Source organism: Coloeus monedula (genome assembly GCF_965178545.1).
Source record: "Coloeus monedula genome assembly, chromosome: 2".
Lineage (NCBI taxonomy): Eukaryota > Metazoa > Chordata > Aves > Passeriformes > Corvidae > Coloeus > Coloeus monedula.
Window position 1 is genome coordinate 65811313 of NC_138782.1, and position 19791 is coordinate 65831103.

The 19791-nt window shown below is 40.3% G+C and overlaps 1 protein-coding gene across 1 annotated transcript; it reads right to left on the bottom strand.

The window, feature by feature from the left end:
* Positions 1–6240: 6240 nt before the first annotated feature.
* On the bottom strand, positions 6241–19184 carry LOC309584828 (protein LEG1 homolog; the record flags this gene model as incomplete). Its single annotated transcript, XM_082301125.1, has 6 exons — positions 6241–6368; positions 8679–8917; positions 9797–9930; positions 11002–11186; positions 14578–14664; positions 18863–19184. 6 exons carry the CDS (start codon positions 19182–19184, stop codon positions 6241–6243), a joined length of 1095 nt encoding a protein of 364 aa, XP_082157251.1.
* Between the last annotated feature and the right edge of the window lie 607 nt (positions 19185–19791).

A 19791-nucleotide genomic window follows, 5' to 3' on the forward strand; every position in this document is an offset into this window, starting at 1 on the left:
TCTGACATACAAGGAGAAGCTGAGACAGCCTAGAAAAAGCAAGGTGCTCTCTATTTTCTCTAAGTGCTAGAATGGGTGTGAACAAAGTGAGATGTAGTAATTTTCCCAACAAACCTAGGATTCTTTCAGATATTCTACATCAGCATTTGGGATCTAGTGAAAAAAAACCAAAGGTTTATCAGCCCTTTTTGAAAATTCTTCCATTTAAAATGCTTCCAAAGAAGCAATTTCTCTTCTTTGCATAGATCCTGTCACATAAGGAGTCTGGTTCTGACACCCTTGTCATGTGCTGCAATCCTGTCTTGTATATTCAGCCTCACTGAGTTGATTGAGTTAGTTTCATCCTTCTAAGTAAAGGTGGCAGTTTATGAACTCTGTAAATATATTAGTAGCAGAGATGTCTCCCACATCTTTTCCTCTGGCACATGAGCCAACATCATGTCCTATGACAGAAATGGGAACTATCCTGTCTGTTCAGTTTTCACAACACAGCAGGACAGTGCCATTTGCATTCAGTTCTGGATGGAAGAGAGGATGTGTGCTGTCTTGCGCTGTGATGAAAGGACATCCAGCCTTGCTAGGGAAAGCAGAGGGGAAGGAGGAAGCGTGAAGTAAGATCCTAATAAAAGGTTTGTGTTCAATATTAAAGACTTAATAAGTATTCTGATTCCCTTATGGCATACAGATGACCACAGTGATTTCATACTGTTTGCTAATACATGTTTGACAAAGCTGTAATGTCATGGCAATCCTTGAGGGACATGATTATCACCCCCAGACATTAATGCTCAAGAAGACTGCATTCAGGAAGGAAAAGCCATTTTTAGCTGAACACAGACCACAATTGCTATGCCTGAAGAGAATACAAGTGTATTTAAATAATAAGATATTTGCTTTGCAAAAGATTGGCATAAGCTTTTGCACAGACTTGTTAGCTTAAAGGCTTATCTCTTTTAATGTTAAGTATTTCTAGTGTGTTCTCACTGAGGGCCTGATCAGAAGCAGCTGCTTCCACAGCACTCCATGTGTGCATAAGCCCTTAGTGAGACAGCATTTTCTGTTTGGATGATCAACATGCACATTTTTTTATATAGCCAGCTTTTGTGCCTGGGAAGATAGGAAGAATCTTCTCCCTGCATTCTTCTTTAAATGCCAAAAGCTCTTTTGTTTAAATGACAGGTGTCACAGGAACTCTTATCTACCACAAAGCTCCCAATAAAAAGCCACTTGTTATCTCTTCACTTAACACATATATCTTTCCTAGTCCTTCTAAGACTGTCCAAGTGTTTTCCTTACATTTTTACACTTTGATGCACCTTTACCTTGTTAACTTTCATCTTCCTGACACCATCTTAAAACTAATAGTCTACGAAGAGAAGGTTCTCTTGCTTCTACTTCGTATATTAGTCACAGGTTTTGCTGTTTGTTTTATTAATTTTCCTCCCTTGTTTTCTTAATGTATCAGTGTGCTGGGAGTGTTCTTGTGCTTTGCAGTAATAGATCTCTTTGATAAACTTAATCTGTATTTTTTCTTCTGTTTTTGTACTTTCCAAGACAACCTTTCACAACTCTTTCTCTGGGACTGATAAACCGTGTGGGCTTGATGTAAGTGCAGACTGCCAGCTGCTGGCAGGCTGAGTAGGAAGAGAAGTTACCCTGCCATTGCCTTGCTTTTGCTGCACTTGCCCCAACCCATTGCTCCCAGCTCTGTCCAGAGCGGTGGTACCAAGATGGATAGCTCAGTCTGACCATTTTAATTTTCTCATGTAGCTTTAAATTCCTCATATTTGTTAATATTTGTGCGTATGTGGAAACGGTTACATGGTGTCTCAAGGGGCTGATGCCACCAGGATCTAAGAAATGCCTGTACATCCATGTGCCTTATCCTCATCCTCTGTGACACTGTCTGCAACAGTGCTGGCAGCCAGAGGCTCAGGCAAGCCTCAGAAAACTATAAGTCTTCCCAGGGCAGCCTCAGATGTTATAATCTTCCTTTCTTGCAAATACACCACTCCTTTGTAATTCCTCTGGTCCTCATGGTGCAGAGGAAGGGTCTGAGTGGGGCTCAGGATTGCCCCACTTGGGGCACTGCAGCTACTTTGCCAGCAAAAAGACTGTTTTCCTTTTTCCCTCTTATTTCAGTTGCCTGCTCTCCTAGGTTCGGTGATCACATCTGTTCATATTCTGGGACCTAATGTCACACAAAAGAAGAGGCAGAAAGAGCCTTTCTTTCTGAAATGACTTTACTAGTCCAGGAGACTTGTTTATATTGCCACTATCTGTCCACCGTACCTGCTGCAGCCATTTCCTGCAAACACACACACAAACAGTTCATGCAAATTTTCCCACAGCTACAAACAGTTTGCAGAAGGAAGTGAGAGACATTAAGGATTTTATTTTATTGCTCTTTCTGTCCTGGACAGTTAGGCATGAATCAGTTAAAAACAATTTTTAAATTATCATGTTTTCCTAGTCATATTTTAAGTGGGTATAACTGCCTTTTAACAAATCTTTACGTGATTCTGCCTCCATTCCTCATCCTCTGAACCCCATTTTGAGTGACTGTCAATGCTTCCCAACAGAGCAGCCCTTTCTAGCTGGTGCAGTTAGGCAGGTCTGCAGCCCCAGGCTCTCCTACACCCTCCTAGGGATCCTTGGCAGCCCCTGCCTGGGGCAGCACAGCAATTCATGCCACACACGTTGTTCTTAAAACACCTCATGGCCCATTGTGTCTCATTGTAGAAAAGAGAATTAAATATAAACTGAGCTTAAGACTCAGATCTACAAGCATATTCATTTTCTTAAATTATATCAAAACCAGAGAGGCAACATGCTCCTCCTGGAGTCACTGAGGTTAGGGTGAGGGAAATGTTATAACAGGTCTCAATCATCTTGAATCTCACTGCATTTGGTAGCAGGAACTGAAGGTCCACAGCTTCCAACACCCTGCAGAGAGAGTCAGGCAAAATGCCTTGGTCAGGAAAAGTAACTGAACAGTTTATGTTTGGGAAATGCAGGGTGCTTTTAATGTTGTACACAACATTTAGAGAACTTACATTAGGTTAGTTTTGTTCCCTATCTGTCAGAGTCCAAATCTACATCTTCTGCTTCCCAACGAAACCTCCTATCTGCCACGTTAGAGCCTGCCCTGGGCAAGAAGGTTTTTGCTCTTCCCTCCACACCTGGCAGGTGTGCTTTTTCCCACCAGAAAAAAAAGCACTTTGCTATTCATTAGAGAGCATAGGTTGGAAAAAAATGCCTAATGCTGCACAGATTAGGGATTAAAGGGAAGGGAAAACATAGAAATCCAATTCCTGCTTGAAAGGAAAAAGAGCTTTTTAGCATCTTTGCTAATTACTTCTTTGGGTGTTGGCCCCATAATCTCCATGTCTTGATGTCTAAGAAAGCTAAAGAAGTCCCTGCTGACATCTGTTAGCAGTTCTGTGAAGACACAGGTACCTTTTCTAGAGAAGGACAAGGCTGCCGTTCCACTTATGGAAGAAAAGGTGGAGAGGTCAGCCCTTACATATTCCTGTGATGTAAGTTTAGGACAGTATTTGGTAAGGCACAGGTCCATTTTGCAAGAGCAGCTGTATGCCCAGTTGCAAATACGTAGACAAGGACAAGAACCTCACTTCTGACCATTCCTCAGAAATGTGATCACTCCCATAGCAAAGGCACTGAAAACTGCACAGCTCTCAGAAACAAGGAACTGACCTGCCTAAAATGAGCTGTGGAGGGGGGGCTGCACAGTATTCGGTACTATTGTCCAATTTTGAGGATGGACAGGCTCTTTTCTGGTGGGTTTTTATTCTCCCAAATTCTTCCTTTTTCATGTATTACATTTCATTTCTAAACTTCCCTTCTTCACTCCCAAGTGTTGTTTGTTCCAATCCCCTCAGGCTTGCTATTTGCAAGTGTGTACATAAGTTTAACTCCCTGGCTTTCCGGAGCCAGCTGTGGCTTTGATTTTTTTAATAGCACCTCTGTCAAACAGGGGCTAGCCCTGTTTAATGCCAGGCATTCCTCAGTAAAGAGACCATATGTGTAAAAGCCATGAGAACAGAGCAGCAAACACCAGACTAATGCCGAATAGGAAGAACCCTTATGCTTCGGGAGTCCTTCTTGCTGGGAAAATCCCTGCTTAGGTAGCTGTCAGCTTTTGCTAGCTCCTACCAGCAAGCAGGCTCCTTCAATGCTCTGCCATTCCTCTCCAGAGACATCCTACCACACCTCTACAGCTTTCTCTTGATGTTTTTCTCTCTGTTTAGTTTCTGATACTCAGATGTTTTCCTGCGAGAATGCATCTATTCTATTTCAAGATAACTGGCTCTGCTCTACTTGTAAGAATCCCCCATCCCATATTTTGTCTAAACTTTTTTACATTCTTCAGCTTTGAAAGAACAATCACTGGCCAATTTCTAAAGTCTTTACCTGGCTGGTTGTCCTGTTGGATTAGGACAAAGTGCTTGAAATACATACATGCTTGATTCTGTATTAAGAAAGATAACTCTTCTATAAAATTCTGAAGTATTTACTAATGTTGTTATAAATTCAGGTAAGGAGTTGCTTGCTTTTTAAAAATGTGTTTTAAAAATACTCCCTCAAGTGCAGCAGTTTTCAGTTTATAAGTTTGTATTAACGGCTCTTTTCGTTTTCTCAAAGCAAACCTTAAGTTAAATCTAAGTTAACCACAGAAAAGGTCAAAAAATTTTTCAAACTTTTCTGGAGCACAAGGAATTTAATATTTCAGCAGCTGGCAGCTGTGGCAATTACTTTTGGATTATATCTAAAGTATACTGGAATCTAATTACTCTGATCTATGAACCAGGTAATTAAGGTAAAAACTCCCACATTTTCTCATACCTCATTAATGTATTTCCTTTGAAAATTGTTAGCTAATGATGGTACATTAAGAGTTTATCCATTAAATGACAATGAATAATTAACACCTTTGTCCTGGGACATTAAAGGACAGAATGGCTGCTCAATGTGATGATAATTATTTATTAATTTACAGTGCAAATATTGTGCAAGTTTGGGGAGAAAGGACAAATCAAACTGGGAAAATAGAATGCAAAGAAATAATTTTCTTTTCATAGAATTGAAGGAGGGTTTTGATTGGAATGGACCTTAAAGGTCATCTAGTTCCAAGCCCACTGCTGTGGGCAAGGAAATATTTCATTCATTTCCTTCTTTCCCAAGAAACTTCAAGCCCTGTCTGCGTGCAGGACCCCTGTCCCACTTCCCCACAACTTCTGTTGCCAAGTTATAACTGATTCCAAATAGGTGTTATCACCCCAAAGACTGGGATCAGCACTTGGTTCTGAGTGTACCAGGCACTGTGAGTACAAACACCGCAAATACATCTCTTCCTCAGTAATCAAATCCAACATGTGACACAGTGCAGCAAGTAAATTAGACACGGGGGAATGGAAAAGCAGCTTGTGGTTGGAACATTATCACTTAAATCGATATATAGATCAAATACAGGGAACATTATCACATAAATCGATATATAGATCAAATTTTTTTTGAAGGTAGTGAAGTGAATGAAATACGAGAAATCTCTGTTGTCATGTAAAAGCTGGTACAGGGTAAGTTAATTTGCTTCAGGACTGCTCTGGACTGGCTCCGCTCTACATGTGAGGCATTTACTTGTGGCAAAGCAGCATAACAAGGGAATCTATCTGTGCTCAAGTATTTCACCTGAAAAGCCTAAAAGGTTCCAGTTTGATTGCAGCTGCTCTGCAAAATAACAGCTTCGGTGGGAAACACTCGAGGCATTACTTTTGGATCAGAACTTCAAAGAAAAGTTTCTCATGATCATTTGTTAGACCATCAAGGACCTGAGTAATTACATATCTAGTGGAATCCCCACCTACAGGGGAAAAAAGCCCAGTCTGAAACAGAATATATTTTGCCTGTATTTAATTTTGTCTCCAATAACGATACATTATTTATAAAGTCACAAAAAGTAGTAAAGTAAGAATTTTCTGTGTGGCTTTTTGTTTATAAGGAATTGAGTTAAACAAATGAGATAATTAGGAAAATTAAGGATAAAAATATTGATTCCATATGAGAGGGAGACACACATGGCTACTCAGGAAATCCTGCTGTAAGAAATTACCAAAGCCAGATTACCAGACACATGTCTGCTAAAAGATTAAATGAATCCAAGTTGGAACTGCTCTTTCTCAAGAAACTGGGAGCTTTCAAACCACCTCCTTCCAAATAATTCTAAATTCCAGCTAGGTCAAGTAGTTCGAGCTTCTGGCTCGAAGTCAAGCCTTCAATCAGTTTTCGGCCCATTTCTCTTCCTGCTTCGGTAGACATAGCCTTTTGCCAGAGCTTCAGCAACAATCCTCCTTGGAAGGAAACACAACATGACAGTGTCAAATTAGCATGGAGCGCATGCAGCTCGCGGCATACCAGGGATGAAGTGCACGTCTGGCAGCAAGCACTCGCCACTCTCCTGGGGACAGTGAAATGGAGACAAAGCTGGAGCTTGCCGATGGGGTGATAATTGCCTACAAATGTGTAGGGAGACAGAGACCATTCATTCAGCTCAGAGTCCTTTGTACTGACAGACAACGGGGCTTGTTCCCTTGTCACCAGTGTTGCAGGTCGAAATGATTGAAGACTTAGGGAAAGGTCTTGGTCTGCCCTCGCACATAGCTTCGTGGTTTATGGAGCAGTAGCCTGGGAGTTATAATCAGCACTGTCTCCATTTTCACTCTGAAACAAAGAATTTTCACTTTCTGCCAGCTAAGACCTCAAGCTAAAGAAGCAAATTATCCTAATACTTTTGTCCAGGCGGTAAGCAGTGGCTCTCTAGGAAGTGTGCCTGGCCAACCCAGCCTAGCATTAGCACCAGTTCGCAGGATAATCATTGCTTGCTCCTCACTCCACTCAGTGCTCATCTTCATAGTGGGTAGAAGGGAAATCTGAGGATAAAAAAGTCTAGTGGAAAACCAAGAAGAGTTTATTCTCCTGTTCTGCCTTTGGGTATCAGTGAGCAGCAGAGCATGAAAAGTGGATCTGACAGTCCATGAGCAGAGAAACTTTAGAAGCAGCACAGCACTCTCTCGATACAGCTCCTGCTGGAATAGCAGGGGCAACTACACAAAAATAAAGAGTGCTCAAACACTGAATCAGGAAATCAAGCCTCACTCTGGGTTGGACAGGGTCCCGTACTAGGAGGTACTAAGACCCTCCATCTGCTGTTGAAGTCTGCAGTATCAGTAGAGAACCCTGTATCTCACAGGATGTATTTAAAAGCTTGAGGAAGCTGACTCTGCAGAAACAGTACATTTTGTCACCTGTGTTTTGTAGCACTAAGGTACGGTCTTCCAGGTCCCTGCTGAGGCTGTGGATCCAGATGCAGTCAAATTTATTTTAAAGCTCCTTTTTCTGATCTGCAAATCAGTTACCAGGCTGAATTAACTGGCATTTAATTCTCAGTTGAATTCAAAGCTCATCCCTTACAGCAAAGTCAGAGAAATCTCTCCCCTGCAAAGCAAGGGATTTCAGCTATGGAATTCATTATGGCTGCACCTGCATGAAATTTAATCTCTCCCTTTCCTTCCATCTATGGTGTTCAGCATCCATCCTTTCCTCTCTCCCTGCAGTGCTGTCCTCACCTGATGCGCTACCCTGGTGCTCTCCTGCCTCCTTGCTGTCCTTCTGGCCATGCTTTTCCTTGCTGTGCCTCTCTCCCTTCCTGGAGGTATGTCAAGAAACCCTGAATTGTGCCATAGACTGCCAGGCACAGGAGACAGATCTGTCAAGACCCTTATTCAGATTCCAAAGAATAATGCCATGTGAAAAATGTGAGGGAAGTGCTCTGTGATAGGAGGATGCTCTTTTGTAGCACTGAATAACTTTATTTCACATCTCTTTCAGCTTTAAATACAACTGGTGAGAGAGAGGATTTTCAGTGAAAGGTACAGATGGAAGAAGAGGATCACAAATGCCATAGCTAAGCATGTTAGTTTTTCAGTGTCTTTTTGCATTCTATTTTAATTTAAAGATTCAAAATAACTTTGCTTCATAAAGGTCAAACAAAAATAGTCAACCCAGCAGTATCTATGAAAGAACCGAATCCTCAGGAGCATGTAATTCTGTGTTGCACCACTGGATGGTGATGCACGACTAATTTTGGTGAGTACAATGAAGGTAGCATTGTTGGAGGATGCAGTTATACTGGGACAGATCTCTGTTAAATCAAAGACTGAGACAAAACGAAAAACTGAAACCAGAACACTTGTGGACACAGAAATTGTTGCTCATGAAAATTTACCTCTTTTTTTTGTCCAACTGGTCTAATAATTTCATTTACAGCTTTAATGGTTTCAGATTCAACTGGTGGAATACAAAATGTCTGTGTTTTTAAAGTTCCTGTGAAAACTGGCAAAAAAAGAGTAAGATTATCTGCTCCAAAAATGCTTTTTTCTCACTGAAATTCCTCATATTGTCGGTGTTATCACACCAGCATTTGCTGTCTGGTGCGTTGTTTGCTTATGGTTGTATTTTTAACTGATTTACCGTTAGTCTCTAAGATGTGTTTATACTACTTTATATCACAAATTCACTGTATTGGTATGGAGAAAGGTATGCAGAGAGAACAAGATATAAAATATCTATGGACTACAGACATTGTTAGGTTGGGCTCATACCTGTTAATTTATTTGCTTTGTAAAGAGCTCTTAGTGATACCAGGACCTTATTTTGCTGTGGACTGAAGTCACTAATGGAGGGCAGGACATCCCTTTCAACAAGCATCCTCTGGGGCAGGAAAGCCTGGAAGTTGTTTGTGGTCGGTAAATCTGTACAGAAGTGTGTGGCAGCAATGAAATCTACAGCATTAGCCCAGTCTCTGCCAAATTTTGCTTCTGGATCAGAGAGATATTTCAACCTGAAAGAGAAAAAAATTAAAAATGTGGCAGATAATTGAACTCTCCTGTAGAACACACTACTCAATCATTTATCCAAAAGTTTTTGTTCAGTATAAAACCCTGAGGGGTCTCAGTGCCACAGTGACTTAAAACCTCCTTCAGTAGTTTGCACCTAATTTCCCCTGGCAACACTGCCTCTGCCCAGACTAAACACAACTCCTGAATCAGGCCCTGGCTCCCAGAGGGGAACCAACATCTCATTTTAAGCCCAGTCAGACTGGTCATTGTAGTTTGGGCAGCCATCTCTCCCTGGTCATCCCACACTCTGAGAGAGAAGAAGGAAGAGCAGAGCCTAAAGAGTAGACACCTGATGTACAAAAACTCATGCAGACTTTGTTCAGTTACTATCTGTGGCATTTAAGTAAAACCTTGTAAAATGAAGGTCTTGTTGCCTTTGTAAAATTATGGTTCAGGCATGTTACTTCAGCTAGAGGACGACTGTGAGAGAAGTCCGTGAGAAGAAACGCAATTAGTTTTTACCTGTGGAATGTAGTATCAACAGAAGCATGAAAGTTAATAGAAGGAGAAAACAGCAACATAGCTGCACTTGTTATTTTTCTGAGTGCTTGAATGCTTATGCTATAGGTAGCCAATGGTAGTATATTGAAGTTAATAACAGCCGATGAGTCTCCTGTAGTAGTTTAGCAGCCAGTGAGTCTGTAACACGTATGATAACATACAAAAGGTGTATAAAAGAGACTGCTTTGTTTAATAAATGGCTTTTTGGCCCTTTGTCTGAGCCACTGTCCGTGTGTGACCACCCCCACAGCGACAACTATCCTTCCAAAGAGGCGTGGAGATGGAAAGATCCTCCTTAGCCACCTCTCTCATCCTCTTACCTGTCCTGGAATTTGGGGAGTCCATAAGCAATGGAGGTTGTGTGTGCCTTCCACATGAGACCAAGGGCATCATCCAGTTTGAAGGAGGAGAAGGTTGCAGAGCTCACAGCTTTTTCTTCTGTAGATAACAGATACTGCAGCAACAGGAGCAAAAAGGGCAGAGAATAAGACGGGAGGTTTAAACCTTCTTTTTTTTTTTAATTTATGCACATACTTCACAAAATAATAGGTTTGATAGCTAAAGGAAATTGCATTTGAACAGTTAATGGTAGTTGCTGTTCTTTGACTTCAACATAAACAGGGTTTTATCTACATAATTTTGGGATTTTGTTCAATGGACTCTTGTATCTGAGTGCCATGGAAGATTCAGCACTGAAATACTGGATTCCTTGAAAACTTGTCTATATTCTTTTGGCCACAACTTTCTGAAGATTTTCAGAAAAATAAGAAAATTATCCTTAATTGTTATCATTATGGTTATTTGAGGAGTAGATATTTTACAATAATTTCTGAAACATGCTGCAGAGGAAAAATGATCTTATGAAAACAAATCCAGTCTTGCTCTTAAACTATCCACCTTCACTCACAAGAGGGACTTACAGTTTAAGCTTTCTGATCATTATAAATTGACTACCAATAAAAAATGTTGACTGCAATAGTCTAGCTATAAAAAATAGTTATTAAATCCATGCAGTAATAAATATTGTCATCTTTGGGATTAGAGAACAGCTGAGTGAAGAGGAAATAGAATATCTACTTGCATAAATAGGTGTCCTTCTGAATGATGTTTCAGCGTTTTCAAGTTTTCAGATGTTTAAAGGAATAAATGAACCCTATAAAACCAACCCAAGGCCACTTCTTAAGGGCAGTGTTCCATCTCACAGGCTTATTTTTCATTACCAACATAAGCAGTATTGGAAGGATACAAATATAATTGTATACAAAGCAATGTCTTGGGACAGAGGCCAAAATACAGAACTATCTCAAAGGAAGAAAAAAAAATGCTATAACTTGTAAAAAATCCTGTCCTACTTATCTCTGACTCACTATATAGTATGCTTTTCATTTTTTCTCCTTGTTGTTTTCATATGAAGTTGTTATTGAAAGCAAACTAAGCTCTCTGAATCTTAAAAATTACAGTAGTGATAGTTTTTAAAGCTAATATTTTGGCATAATTTCTAAAAATATTAAAAAAACTTATTTACTTCAAAAAAGGCCTTCCAGTCATCCATGAGCTTGGGCATGCGAGACCAGCAGTCTTTAACACTGTAACAGAAATCATCTTTTTGCTCCTCTGGTGGCAATATTTCTATCTCATATGGCAGCTGCCCAAAGAGGCCAGCCTCCACCGCCCCCAGAAAGGGTATGATAGCCAGGTAGTAATTCATACCTGTAACAATAATTAAAAGGCAGGAGGTGTTAATCACAAGTGAATGAAAAATTCCCACATAAGAAAATGAACTCTCTCCCACACCAAATGAAATGGTTTCAAATTGCAAACTAATACAACTGTGTTCAGCAGTGGAATATATGTACTGAAACGTTGTAATGATGACACTTGTATTGATTTAGATATGATTTGTAATGTTCATTTATGTATCATCCTTTCAGAACCTTGCAACCTTACACTGTGCATTACTTTGCAGGAAAGGAAAAAACTAATGGAAAAAAGTTGGATCTTTGTAGGCTGTCATGGACAGGACATTAAAAGTCTCTCATATATTACTTGCAAACTAAGTATAGAAAGACTGAGGGGTATTCCCCAGGTGTTGTTTTCATTAAAAACCCCTCTTCTGTGTATCCTAGACCTATGAGAAAAGAAAAGGCGATATTTGATTGGAAAATAATAATTTTGCTTCTGAAAATATTCCACTTACTGAAAATTGCTCCGAAATTACAGTTTATCTGTTCAGATCTATTTTATGATGATGGCTTGCTTTTGTCTGATCTGTAAGTTGGAGCAGTCAGATCCAGGCTGTAGGAAACTCAGTTCTCACCTGTGCCAAATCTTGTCCCCAGTGAGAGTGCCCATAAGGCTATTTGATATTCCTCTCTTGAAAGGAGGATTTTAAGTTCTCCCTCTTCATTGTGTCTCCTTTGTAGATATAAAGTTTAATAGCTTTCAGTGAAGAAAGCCTGAGGACCAGTTGTTCTCCCTCTTGGGCAGGTGCCTCTGAGCTGTTATGCTGTGAAGTCATTTGCTCCTACTTGGTCTCAGGCCACAGATTGCACTGATATTTTGTATGAAATCCCAGCAGTGAGAACCAAAATTATCCAAACCAGAACATCTACCATGTATCCCTGTCCTCCTAACAGGAAGCCTTTGCTTCATCTCGTGGGGAGAAGACCAAAGAACAAAGTTCAGCAAGAAGGAGTGTGTGTGTTGTCTACAGCTCAGCAGGGACTGTGTCTGCACACCTTAGGAGCAGGACTACTGAAGGAGCTCTAAGGGTGAGATGAAAAAAGGATGGAGCAGAATGGAGGTGCTGTGGTCATGCTCTGTCAAAATCGATGCAGATATGAAGCAAAGGATGGAGCAACACAGTGGTGTTGTGATTGTGCTCCACTGAAAACATGCAGCTAGCAGGAACTAAGTCAAAGGAATGAACCAGATGGTAACAAAAAGCTTCATTAGCTAGAAAATATATCTTGCTTTTCACACTCTACATATGCTAATGACTCAAGCAGCACATCAACATGATATGTCACCAGCTGCAACTTTACCTTTTCTCTTCCCTCAAAAGAAGTAATATAAACATAGCTTAAGTGGGGAGGGAGGTCAGAGAAGACTCTGCCATAACTTCTGGGATCTGTCAACAGGCTGAACCTGTCTTCTCCCCCAGAGGGATGATTATTGGGTAAGAACCTCATTCTACGTAAGCTAAATTGTTATCCCTAGCTAGAGATTTGAAGCAATATACTGATTAGAATTAATCAGTATATTGCTTCAAATTCATTTTTGCAATCAGTTACTATCAACAGCAATGTCTGAAATTTAACCCCTCACAGTGTTTGACCATCAGCATGTTTGCTAATAAAGCGTGTTATTCTGTAGAGAGTTTAGTGTGAGTCCTTCAAGGGCACTGGGAGAGGAGCGGCCAGCAGTGGATAACATACTTGACAAAACTGGAAATATCTACCAACTCCAAGTGGGAACATTGTTGGTGTGTGACCCTAAACAGGCTGGTCAAACCATACTCTGACAGAGTGAGCTGTTCAGTGGGGTCCCTGTAATGGGGCACTGATGGGCTGGTTAGGCATAAGAGTCTCTACTTCCCTTGGGGTGCTGACTGAATGCATATAAAGGGTTCAAGGAAACCCCTCTTCTCATGTGACACATGTCCTGAGTGTGGACCTCGTTGGGAATTCAGATGGAAATGTATGGCCAGTCAGAAGAGAAAAGAAAAGCTCTCAAGTGATGAGAAGAGAGTGTTTCACTGAGACTCATTGCTAAACTGGGTCATTCTTCTTGTTCACAGTTTTCATGAGAAGTGTTGAAACCTTGATCTCACAAAGTGCTTATAATCTTTTAAGTGTGCTTGCCTATATTATATATTTGCACCTGCTTGAGTGTCTTAGAGGGCAGAAAACAATGCAGGAGAGGACTGTATTGAATATTACTCTAGTCAAAAAAGACTGATGTTCTTAAGCAGTTAGTACTTCAAACACCTGGGATATATTAAATGTGAGTTTTGGTTTAAACTCATTCCTGGTTTCATGTGACTACTTGTGCCAGAGAGGGCTGCTCTGAAGGCCAGCTAAAAGCATTCATACCCTCAGAACACTAAAAGACATTCCCATGAAATCTCAAACACTTTGCTGCAATAGGGTAAATCAAGGATGAGTTTATACATTTTCTGGAGGCAACAAAATGGATATCAAGCAAACATGCAATATTTAGAAGTAAATGAAGAGCAGGAATTTAAACACTGAGAAAGTAAAGGTGGTGATTTCTATTCCAGGAAAGTCCCCTGCTTGCACAGGGCTGTGCAGTGACCCTTGTTACTTGTCACTGCAAGGGACAGCATCCCACAGAGCACCTAGTGCTATCCAAACACAGAGATGGAAAACCAAAGCTGGAATGAGTATCACAGTCAGATTTTACCCTAGATTTACATTTTAAACTTTATCTATGCTTATGTCTTTGTTCACTTGAAGATATACACATTTAACCACTAACTCACAGCCAGAAGTTTCATCCAAAGGGCCATTGCAGGAAAAAAGTTCCTGTGGCAGGGAAGGGACAGAGCTGCTTGCTGAAACCTGCCGCCAGGTCTGGGGGAAAGGGGAACTTACAACAGGACATCAGGGAAGCTGAGGGAGCAAGGGACAGAAGTGATGGAGGGAAAATATGCTATCGGAAAAAGAACCAAGGGTGTTACAAGAACCACAACGATTCCTGCTTGACATTCTCTCACAAAGTTTGAGTTTTAATGTGAGCATCAAAACTGAACAAATCTGCTCTGGAGTAATCGAAAACTGCAAATATCTACAAATACAGATACCTGTCATGGTCTTTACCACATATTTTTTCATAAATTTTTATAATGTAAACATTTTTAGGGCTGCAAATTTGAATTTTTTCCCTCCTTCCTCAAATAAGTATTCAAAATCAATTAACTTTCATTTACTCACACTTAGGTGTCTTGATGCAAGTTTGTGATGGAGAATTATTGAAATTATATTGTAACAGAGAAGTCTAAGGGAAAGAAGTATTTTGAAATGACCTTCTAGGACACTAATTTATTTTGGAGAAGAACAGTGTAATAGCATATACTTACAGGACCACCAGCTTCTTACAGATTGACACAGGTGTTCTCCATTTTCATAGCCACAGGAAGTCACACCAGAAGGATCTGCTAACCTACCTGAATGAATCAAATGAAATAATAAAACACATACTTTTCAAACTTTCACACAAGAAATCCAAATGACATTTAAAAAATAAATAGGAGTAAAGCATGCGTGACTTTTGGTCAAAAAGCAAAACAATTACTGTTGTTTTGCTTCATAAACTACTGTTCCTAGAGTAGTTGAGTTTCTCAGTGCATAGTAATTTGATTGTGTTTTACAGTTTGCATTATCCCTCACAGTAAATGCATTCTGTGAATTTATGGAACTGTTTGAAATTGGGACATCAGCGTATTTTTACAGAGATGTAAATATACATTCACATACAGACATAAGCACGTGCATAAGTGAAGCATCATTTCTAGTAGATGTAGGGCTGCTAGTTCAGGAGAGCTGCCTAATGAGCAGAACAGCACAAACTAAATGTGCTACCAATTGTCTCACCTAATTGGGTCGTGTGATACAGAATCACTTCCAGTTTAATCATGCAGACAAATGTGGCCTTACTGTGAAGCTAAGCATGCAAACGTTGTTGTAACTAATTAGGAAGGTTTGCAAGCATCTGTGCTGTATGTAGAAAACATGCAAGACATTTCACAATTATTTGTGACAGAATATTCTACTTTAAATATTGTACTTTAAGCACATGGCATGAAGAAATAGCCTAAGTCCTAAGAGAATACCATGCATGTACATTAAGTGTTGTCATGCAGAGTGTCAGGCAGTCTGCTTTAAGTGCATGACATGCAATTACCATGGCCTTGTGCAATGACTTGGGAAAAAAATTGCTCCCAAGCTCTGCCCTGCAGTGCACTTGCTCTCCGACAAGTCAGCTGAATAATGACAGTGTCATTTCTGTCAGATTAGCCCTAAACCTCATTACCAAACCAAATTTTCTGATCCTTTTACTGAAGAAAAAGAGACGATCATGAACAATGTGCATACAAATTTTCCTAATTATTCTCCCTAGCTGACTGGGCAGAGCTTGTGCTTTGGGGCATGCTAGCTACTCAAACCTGTATCTTTCAGTAGCCAAGCACTGAGACCATGAACTTGCAGTGATAAGGATGGCAGTTCGACCCCTTTTTTTTTTTTTTAATGATGAGCATCTTTTTTAATATTTACAGAAAGATTCCATTTTTCAAGATTTTACTTCAAAAGAGACTGCAAAAAAATAGTCAGCAATAGATCACTGGTGCGCAAAGGGGATGAATGGGAAGGATAAAGGCTAAGAAGTAAAAGAAGACAAAATGTTGCAAAAAATTGTACCTGAGGTTTATCAAATATTGTTAGCCTGGGTGTTTTGGGAAAATGAAGGGTTCCCAGGCAGTATCAGTGATAATTATAAGATATGTAGAAGTTAGAGCTGGAAGCCTTAACTGCACTTACAGGTCTCCACAACATTTTTGTTGGTTCTGCTCCCTCCTGTGTCCTGTGCTTAACATGATTTTTATTTCAGTCTTCAGGTCTACCCAAGCTAATCTGTATTGACAGTGCCTCCCAGCTGTGTTTTCAGTAATTATGTGCAACCTCATCAGCAAGATTTCTCCACCATTTTTTGTGGAAAGGTTGTTACTGAGAATGCTAAATGTAGTTATTCTCATGTTGTTGATGAAGAACTCTGAGCACATTCTCCACTTAGCTTTAGACTTCTTTTAGCAACAGTTATCACTAAATTCTCCTTCAAGTGTTCCTTCACCAGATTTGCAGTTCCCTTATCTTGTAATGTAACATTAAAAATTTTCATTCTAAGCTTTGCTTTTACAAAGGGAGTAAATGCATTTCTGGACTTTGATAAAACAACAGTTACATCATGAAGAAAGATATCAAGTTAGTCTGACACAATCTACCTTTGATTCACATAAGCTGTGCTTTATCCCTTTTCTATCTTGTTCCATGTAATTAAATATTCTTCCCTCTGTACTTATTCTAATATCTTGTCTACTGTGGGTATAGGACAAATAAATATATTTTTGTTCTCATCTCGTTTTTACTTCTTCTTAAATATAGGCATAAACTTTCCTACTTTTCAGATATACAATATCACATGAATCTTTCTTAAAGTTCTTGCTCCTGGATTTGTACTTCTGTATGTGAAATGGGGGTAGAGACTATCCTGTTCCTGTAGGTAGAACTCTCAGTTTAGCTTCTCCTTCCAAAGGACAGTTTCTGCCTCCACAATCTCTTTCCTGACAGCCATGCTGTCTCAAGATCCTTGTCTCTGCTGTAAATTTAGGCGAATAACTGATTTCATTTTATGTCCTTGAATGGTTTATCGCAAATCTTTGTACCACTCTTATTAACAGCTTCACTTGCTCTTTATGATTTATACAGAACCATACCCATAAAAGTATTCTCTCAGGCAGAACTGTTAATTCAATAATTTTTGTAATATTTTCAAAGTTCTGTTGTCTTGCACCATGAACACAAATCCTGCTTTTGTTTGCCCAAGCTTCTTATGTCGATATACAAGTGCTTCAGTCATTCCTCACTAATCCATCCCACCGCCTATCTGGGTTAGGTCTAGCCCTTTGCTAACCTCACTAGTGTATGTAGCAGAATCATGGGTTCTTTGCCCCTTATCCATTTATTCTTCAACTTCTCATATTTTTTTACTGTAAAACTCTTTCTAGCTGTGTGATATTTCTCCTTTTAGTATTTTTTTAACCTCCTGGTCATGGAAATGCAAAAATATATCTCTTTTGTCTAAGTGCCAGTCCTATGACTCTTCAGCAGTGACACTACATCTTTACCTGTCTATGCAACCAGGGGGAAATCTTCCCCTCACAATCTATGTTCCTCATCTTTGCTTGGAAATTGTCACTGCAACAAGGCACATCCTCACTTTGTGGATGAGGCCATACTTCATAACTCCTCCTTTCCAGCAGGTCCTCACCCAACCGTAGCAGCTGTATACAGTCATCTTTGCCACACATAGGGTCAGTTCTCCTGCTGTACCAGCCATCCTCTTCATCTTCTCTTCTTTTTGTATACATAAAGAAGGGAAAGAGGAAAAAAACTCCAGCCAAATTCTTATTTTTGTTATCTGTTTGCCAGCTAGTTTCCTTCTTGTATTTTGCTTACTATCTTTTTTTCCTCATTTTGACTTAGGGATAAGTTTTCCATTAGGTGTGACTAAATGCTGGCAGCCTTCCTTCACCACCAGCTGCAGGACCTCTGTCTTCTCTCAAACCTACAGTGTCACCCAAACCACCACCACATGTAACTACAGATTACATCCAAAATAACAGGCAGACAGATGCATTTGTTTACACCTCGTTATGACCAGGCAAAGTTCCTGAAAACATCATTGTCTCTTATTTCCTTCTTCCCCCCTTTTCTGGTTGTTAGAACAAAGCAAGTCTACTCTGGCTTTGAATGGAAAACTTCACAGACTGCTGTATGTGAAGTAGTCTGTGAGTGAATGCGTTCTCTGATAAAGCCCCTGGTAAGATATTGCAGCTTTAGCCTTAAAGAACCTTCCACATGTGTTTCTGCGTCTGCTCCCCTGGCAGGGACAACAAGCAAACGAGAATGACTGCCCTAGACAACAACCAGCTTTTAGGGGATAAACCCTTAGAATCTGGACATAATTTAAAACAAAACAAAATCAAGTAACCAAACAAAACGCACAAACAAGCACAAAAAAACCCCAAAACCCCAACAAACAGAAAAAACTTTGATTTTTGTAAAGACATATTTAGAAAATAAGGAGGCTACTTCTAAACTGATCATGAAGAATAAATGGAAATAAGTTCTCAGAGGGAAACGTGGACTTTCAAATATCTGTCTTAGAAATTAAACTCAAACCACCTATAGAAGATTGTAACATTAACAAAAATAAAAGCCTATTAGTTAACAATTTAAGAACAGCACTGTAGAATGCATGCCCTGAAATCTGTCTGTATAAACTGAAGCAACTGGGAATGCCTTTTCAAAGATTTTCAGTTAGCTGAAATATTGCCTATCTACACCACAAATCTTGATTCTGACCTCTTCCTATTAGGAATTTTAATAGCTATTGCTCAGCAAGGTAAGGGTGTTTCCTTCACTCAGCATTTCTTTTTCAAATTGATAGCTCTGTCAAAGTTTACAGGCTAAAAGGCTGTATGGAGTCTGAGGCTATACTGGGCTTGTGAGGCAGAAACTATGGAAAGGAAGCCTCTAAGCAGGTCTGGTAAACACTTTGCTAATCCATAAGGAAATAATCCGTACCTGTACGAAATTGCCACCCATGCTGCAGTGGTAATCCCCAAAGAATATTTCCACTGTTTTGGGGTCCAAAGGCACCAAAATATTTGGCTGAAGCATTTAGCAAGCTCTTATACACTCCCAGGCGCTCTTGATAGTTCCAAGCATTGATGACAATTTTATTGTCTTTTACTGGGAAATCCAGGAGGTTTTCAGGGGCCAGGTCCCACAGAGGGGGATAGGCATCTTCTCCAGTGACATGGTTTTCACTCGGTGCCGCGGCAGTCACAGGACTCAGGGTGACAGTCACTACAAGAAGAGCGAGTATGCCAAAGCAGGGCCACATTGTGAAGGTTTGTGACCCAGGTGATTGTGGCTGCAGGGCTTTTATCGGGAAAGGTGAGGGCTGGGCAAAAAGGGTGACTCAGACGGAGAAGTCTTTGTCTCCCTTCCATGTTCCCAGTAGTGACCCTGATGTGGAATTGCCAGATTAACAACTGTGAGCAATGGTCTGTCCTCTTTGTGGGATCTAGAGAGCACCAGCAGACCTTTAAGAGGAATCAATCTAATCAGAAAATGTCCAAATCCATGCTGCCCATGACACATACACACATTTCCAAATAGCTGAGGTGCTAAAATCCTGACTGTACAGTTGCGCTATCAAACTTTCTGTTTTTCACTTGCTGTCAGCTTTCCTTTCCCAGCCCAATTCCTTCTGGTAAAGAAGGGACAGCAGTGCTATAGATCTCATCTCAGCACATGCACAGTCAGGGTTAGGCTCTGGCTGAGGTATTCTGAGGAGGGCTCCAGGCGCTGACCAAAAAGCAGCAGTGACATACTGCTGATGCTGCCATTGTCACCTTTGTCTTTTGGCCTTGGGACAACTGCCTGCAGCCTTCAGGTCATGAGTGTTGGAAGCAGCCAGATCTGCCTGTCTTCAGGCCATGTAGCAC